This window comes from Nestor notabilis, unplaced genomic scaffold (assembly GCF_000696875.1).
Source record: "Nestor notabilis isolate BGI_N333 unplaced genomic scaffold, ASM69687v1 scaffold29542, whole genome shotgun sequence".
NCBI classification, from domain to species: Eukaryota; Metazoa; Chordata; class Aves; order Psittaciformes; family Psittacidae; genus Nestor; species Nestor notabilis.
Genome location: NW_009919212.1, coordinates 15,343 through 22,236, shown reverse-complemented (window position 1 = coordinate 22,236; position 6,894 = coordinate 15,343). Strand labels below are relative to the sequence as shown.

Sequence of the window (6,894 nt, the reverse complement as noted above, 5' to 3'; positions counted from 1 at the left end):
CCCCCCCCTCCCCCGCGCGCCCCCCCCCCCCCCCCCCGCCACTCTCTCTGGCTGCAGACACCACAGGCCTGGCGCACCTGCAGCCCTGGCCTGATTCCAGTTGCTGGCCCTGTATGCCCTCTCACCAGCAGCTGACACTTAGTCATTGTGGCACTCACACGTGCATGGGATAGAGTGAGACTGCACAGAAATATGATTTTAAAGATTTAATAGAAGATGAGGCAGACTGCAGTGATCAGGCACAGGGCTCAGGCAGACAAGTGGAATGACTGGCAACAGTTAACATGTGACCAGCCCCTCTTGTACCCCTCTCTGATCCGTGCTTTGTTCCTTACCAGGCCCCTCTTCCTGATGAAGCATGTTGCATGTTGCTTCATCAATTTGCATAGTTGCACCAACCCTGCCCTCCTCCAGAATATCCAGAACCTGCACTTCTGCATTCTTACCAGTTGCAAGGGCTAGGTTCACCTTCTTTGAAGTGATGCTTGCAGTTTCTTGATAGCCCATCAGTTAGTGTAACTGATGAGCTTTGTTTCTGGTCTTTGTCTCCCTTAGTGTTTATCTGACAGGGCTGTGTCTCCCTAGGTTTGGTTTTTTCCCTCCCTCATTTCCTTATCCCATTTTGACAAGATCATTGATCAGATAATAGTACCGATGCAAACATTATCACACTCCCATGCTATTTTCCATTAGTGTAACTGGCCAGGTTTATTTCTTGTTCCTGCCTCCATTATTATTTGTCTGTCAGTTTTGTGCCTCTCTCTGTTTTGCTTAGCATCCTTTTTGTCAAAGTCCTTGGCCAGATAATTCTAGTGAAGCAAACAGTTACTTTCCACCTTTCCTTACAGTACCTATTTTACAAGAAAGTCTCCTAAGGTTTGGTTTCAAGTGATACAGATTTATTAATGTGGGTTGGTTTGGGTTTTGTTTTTTTTCCACACCTAGGCCACCACAGTGCCAAAATCTTAAACATATTTTTTAGCATGTTGAGAAGCATAATACTGAAATAGCAGTAATTCTGCAGTGCTGCTACTCTGCTTCATTTTGAACTCTTGAGTCTGTCTGCAGCTGTCTGGGAGGTGTAAAAAGTTTGCACTGATAAGGAAAAAATTGTCACAAACCTTGGGAACTGGAATTGATTTCTACGTAACAGATGCCACCTATTAAGTTAAACCAGCAGCTTTTCTCATCCCCCATCCCTCAGTCCATGTAAGTTTCCTGTGACCTAGAAGCTGAAAGTAATTTTCCCAATCCTAATTTTGTCCTGTTATCAAAAAACAAGTTTAGGTATTTCTGTCTCTATCATTTCTTTCCAGTCTCTCCTGGTAACAGTAGGGGCTAAGTAGCAAAGGAAGATCTGATAGTCTGGAACTGGTAGTCGTTGGGAATTTGAAGCACTCACCTTGTCTAAGAATAAGGTGAGCTAGTGCAGCCATAATCAGTATTTTCAGTATTTGTGCCCAGAGTGGTTTCAAACAGAAATAGTTCCATGAAGATCAAACAAACTCTGAAAAGCATAGCTGCTGTGGTATTAGGGAGATGTCAGTGTTTGTGTATGGATCTGAATGTCACATGTGACATTTAGGAGATTTGTAAATGATGTCACATTAAGCAAGTGCCTCTGGATATGAACATAGCAGTGGCAGAATAATGCATGGTAATAGTATAAAAGAGAACTGACCCTGCCTTCCATACCAGCCTTTGTTTAGTAACTGGGGAAAGATAAAAGTTGTACTGACCTATGTTTACTTTGTGGCATCTTTTTTAGGATTGGAGGATTCATGTAGATCAAATGCATCAGCATAAGGATGGAATTGAGTCTTCTTTGAAAGAAACTAGGGTATGTCTTGTATGTGCAGAGCATTTCACTGATCTGTCAGTGTTCTTTTCTCTTTAATTTGATATATGTTAAGAACTAGATAGATTTTTTTTTTTTCTCTGTGCTGACACTGTAAAACACAGTAATGATGATTAGGGACAGTGGGACTGGCAGAATACCTGGTGGGAACGAGTTGTATATGTAAGGTTTAACAGAGATATTAGGGTTCATTAACATATGCATTACCATAAGTACATCCTGGCTACAGAAGGCAAAACAGAATAATACACTAATACAACCTGAGAACAAGTGCTGATAAAAGTAAAATGAAATAGGTCAAATACTGTTGTTACAGTAACTTACTGTCATTGACATTGGTAATTAATTGAGGGTGAGAGTGATGGAAGCAGTAGGGCTTGAAATATATGGTTTTGATGTGGGCAAACTAGAACACATTAAGAATAATCTTTTGTTGGCTAAACACAGTATTTCTGTACTATTTTTCTCTCTCACTTGGAGGTTTCAGTATCCTTTCTTAATTACAGCACCATTCTAATACCCTTTGTGTATTATCTGTATACTGTCAACTCACAAGATGATTTTCTAGGGTTACCTTGACAAACTCCATAATGAAATCAGCAGAACATTGGAAAAGATCAACAGCAGGGAAAAGTACATCAACAATCAGTTGGAGCACTTGGTTCAAGAGTACCGTTCAGCACAAGCCTTGCTGAGTGAGGTAATGCACTGATCTTTTGTTGTTGCCTTCTCTAGTATTAACTTGTTATTAAGAGTGAAGGCAAAGAAGACTTAGCTGGTGAATTCTGTTGGATTTAAAGCAGAGGAAATGTTGATTTTTCTGTCAAATTATATAGTTTTAAGCTAAACTAGCAATTTTTATTCAACTGTTCTACAGGGGAAAGTAAATGTTTTTTTTGCCTGGATAATACATAAATCTGTTGCCAATCTTGAGCAGCTAGTAAATTGCTAGTTCTGCTTTCCCTGTGAAGTTCACCCATCTGTGATGAGTGGGAAAACTACAGTCTTAGTCCAGCACTCATCTCTTACATTGATTACTTGTGCTAATGCACACAAAGCACTCTGATTACTTTGTTGCTTCATTTAGTTTTTATGCCAATAGGGTGCTGTTTGAGAAGCTTTTTGATCCCCTAGGTAGGAGGCCTATATAAGCTGCCATTTGGCTAGCCCTCCTATTTGTGAGCATGATGTCAAAATAAGGCTAACAGGATTTGACCTCTTGTGCTTTCTGTTTGCCTTACTGTTAAACTTTAAGAAACTGCAAGATCATAATTTGCTGTTGACAAAGAAGTATTCTTGGTTTGCAGGACTCAATTCTGTCTGCATTCTGGTAAATTTTCTTTATGTTTATTTCATCATGTACGTGATCAGAAAACATACTTCTTATTGTGTATGTATTAGGACTATTACAATTCTCAAAACTGCTTTAAGTTTTTGAAAGATAGTCATTAGAGGGGCTGATGTTTCAGGCCGGTCCTTGTATGTGTAGTGCTGTAAACGTCATTGGGACTTTGTGGGAGAGTTTCTAGAATTGGGATGTGTGAGAGCAAATTTGGGTGTTCTCTCTGAGCTATCTGCATACATTTCTTCAGCTTTGTCATTACAGCAAAAACGCTGTTTCTTTCCAGGCTAAAGAGAAGTACCAGGAGGGAAGTGGAGGAGTAACTGAAAGGATTAAAGTGCTCTCTGAGGTAAAACACATCTTCCTGTAATTTCTTTTGCTTCTTTTAAAACAGAGTTGGCATTTAGTGTTTGCAGTTTTATGAGCTCAGCTCTTTCTGATTTGTTCTCTCTTAAAAATTAATCTGTTTGTTTAGTGGATGTGATACAATCCAGTCCTTGAATTTTAAACCCAGGCTGACATTGATTTTTAACTTGTGAATTGGGCAAACTATTGTGAGATCTTAATTTCCTTAGTTTGTAAAGGAGGTTAATGTTCTGTATTTTGTAACCTGTGTCCTATATTGTAGAGGATTAATCAAGTTGTGTCCATAAATTCTTTGGAAGAAGAAAAGTTTAACTCTTCTTCTTAGTTAATATTAATAATTTGAACCTTTCCTCTTCCAAGCACTTCAAAGCAATATTTGACTAAATGGTAACTTTTCCATATTAGTCAAATCATCTTAATACCTGAAACTGTTTTTCTGGGTTTTTTTGGTTTTTTAAATCAGTCCTCTGACAAATTTAAAGAAAAATCCCCAGATTTTTCCCACTGCCTCCATATGTGGAGTGTTTCATGGCATCTCATTTAGAATTCTTGTGCGATTGACAAATATTTCAACCCTTTGTCCAATTTGGAAATTATTTCTTTAATGGCTCTGTTGTTTAGGTTTGAAAACTCCACTTTATTCATTAGACACGTTATAAAGTGGAATAGTCACATAAAATGGATGACACTGTAAGAACATGCTGGAATCAAGATTCACCAGATGTACATGTGAATGTCTGTGGGGGTATTGATTCCAATCTTCCATCCAGCATCTTACTGCAATACTTACACCATTGTCTTCACTGGTTTGGGATTTGCAGGTTCTCAGTAACACCATGCTGCTTGGCCAACTTGCTACTCTCTTTGCTGTAATTTTTACAGCAATATTTTATTTAAACAAAATTTTTCGTAATCCTTGAAAAAAATTGTTCATCCATTTACAATAACAACGAAGACAGATTAGTTCTTTTTTTTTTTAACTAATCCAGTTAGTCAGCAGAGAACTTAATATTGGTTGTTTTGGGGTTTTTTATTTAAAATTCATCTGGTTTAAGAAAAAAATATCTATTTTAAGATTACAGAAGTATTAGAAAGAGTAAAGCAAGAAACAGAAGAGAAAGGAAGCAGTATGACTGATGGTGGTAAGTATGTTTTTGCCTCAAACCGAACACCCGTTTTCTCAGTGACAGTTACATAACTTGTCCTTTATGAGAGAAAAATAAAACTAGACCAGAGTGAGTGACTAGTCTAAACTGTCAACATTAAAATTAGGTGTCTGAGAAAATCAGGAGTCTAACCCTCTTTGACAAGGTTTCGTAAGTCTGCAGAAGGTAGAGATTCCAAGATTTCCCCCTTTGGTAAATTATTTGTAAGAATTGAAAGGAAAAAAATAAAAAAGGTTTTTGTCTCTGCTTTGAGTAGTTATCAATCCACTGGAAGAAATTATCACATTACAGGTTCAAGCCCTTTTACTCTGAAATAGTTACTGGCAGTAGTTGTGATTCCCTGACTAAGGCTAGCTGGAGTCTCAGGGAGAAAATTCTTTTTGGTGTTTTGATGTTTGGACTTATTTAATATTTAAAACTATATAACAATTTGAATTCATTTGTTTCGGGCTTGGGATTCGGTTGTTTGAGGTTTTTTGCTGATAAATGCATTCTGTTGCAAATGTATAAGGAGTATGAATGCAGAAATAAATTGATGCATGTTACAGTAGGGCTAAATATGCAAGCTGTATCCATATTTAACTGTAACCATTACAGCTAATTTACTTAAGTAGTTATAAGCATTATTGTTAAAGGAAATCTAGTGCACCCTTGCTTCACTGCAAAGGAGCTACTTGCCTGCCTCACGATACCTTTTCTGTATTATGGCATGGCCAAGGGGTCAGGGTAAAATCTAGCGCCCAGAATTGTAAGGAGCAATATGATGGAACAGCAGCATCCCTCAGGTGATACTAGTGAGAAGTGAGGGATGAGCAACAAAGTATGGAGCACAAACGAGTTTAATAGCTTGTCACAGGTAAGATGTGAATGTGACTTCAGTTCTCTAGCAAACCGCAAATCGCAAGTCAGGTATCAGCATGAAGCTTTCAGCTGAGCAAAACACATCATTGACAAACCTGTCTCAATGTTGATGCACATCTTTATGCAGATCTTAGATGCCAAGAAGACAGCAAAATTGTCATCACCTATTTCTATCTTTAAAGTGTCTTGCATATTAAAAATGACGTATCAGTACAACCATGTCTTTAGAATAGAATGCCCTTTTGTTCATTCAACTCTTCAATTTTAAGGTGTAAATTATAGAAAAGAATGCTTTAAGTAGCTGACAGAGTTGCACTGCTTTTATATATATTTCTTTTTTTTTCCAACAGCTCCTCTTGTGAAGATTAAACAGGCCTTAACAAAACTGAAGCAAGAAACCATTCATATGGACATACAAATTGGTGTAATGGAACACACATTACTCCAGTCAAAGCTGAAAGAGAAATCCAATATGGCTAGAGACATGCATGCAGCGATGATTCCAGAAGCCACAGTAGGTGCCTATTAAAATTGTTTGGAGCTGATGTGGTTTGCCCAAAATACAGTTTTTTCTACTGTCTGTTATTTGATAATTCAGAAGTTTCCTTTTTGTTGGGGGAGGGGGATTTTCTTTCTTCTTATTTGTTTTTCACAAGATGCTTGTCATGCACTTTTAAGAAGTAACACGCACACTTTGGACTGAACATGGAGCCATGTGTAGTTTTGTGCTGTAAAGATTTACTGCAGATCCCTTCCAGATATGCTAATAAATTCTTATTAATGAACCTCTCTACTTCATTGGAGAATGTTACGTAGTGTGAAAGTCTACAGAATGATACTGACAGCCTGTAATCTTGATATTATACAGTGCTGAAAGAAAATTGCTTGCAAAAGACTTGAAAGGAATTTTGAGTGTCTGTTACTGCCATTTACATGCATTCAGTATCAAGTATTTAGTTGATGATATTGAAATAATACAGCATTGCCCTTTCTAAAAGGCTGGGTCAAAACTGATACCAGTTGCAAGTACAAGTAAATTGTTGCTTTGAATTGAAGTTTATGACTTAAGCAAGAAACTAACATTTTGATAATACTGGCACGCTCCTAGGGCAGCCCTGTACGAATTTGCCAACGGACAGCTACCCTCTTCCTCACTTGTTTTTTTTTGGGTTGTCATCTAGACAGATTGGTATGGATGTTTTTTGTAATTATTTTTATTTTTTCACTGTCTCTAGCAGAAACTATGATAACAAAACCTGTATCAGACCAGAGAATGTGGAAAGTACTGTTTGGAAATTGCT

The 6,894-nt window shown here is 37.8% G+C and overlaps 1 protein-coding gene across 1 annotated transcript in view; it reads left to right on the top strand.

Annotated features, from left to right (window-relative positions):
* Nucleotides 1-6,378, top strand: part of IFT57 (intraflagellar transport 57) — a 14,879-nt gene extending 8,501 nt beyond the window's left edge. Inside the window, exons 6-10 of the mRNA XM_010010135.1 lie at nt 1,769-1,840; nt 2,427-2,558; nt 3,487-3,549; nt 4,642-4,708; nt 5,944-6,378. Coding sequence (XP_010008437.1) covers nt 1,769-1,840; nt 2,427-2,558; nt 3,487-3,549; nt 4,642-4,708; nt 5,944-6,122 — 513 coding nt within the window. The 3' untranslated portion in view covers nt 6,123-6,378. The remainder of the gene's footprint in view (nt 1-1,768; nt 1,841-2,426; nt 2,559-3,486; nt 3,550-4,641; nt 4,709-5,943) is intronic.
* Nucleotides 6,379-6,894: the final 516 nt, after the last annotated feature.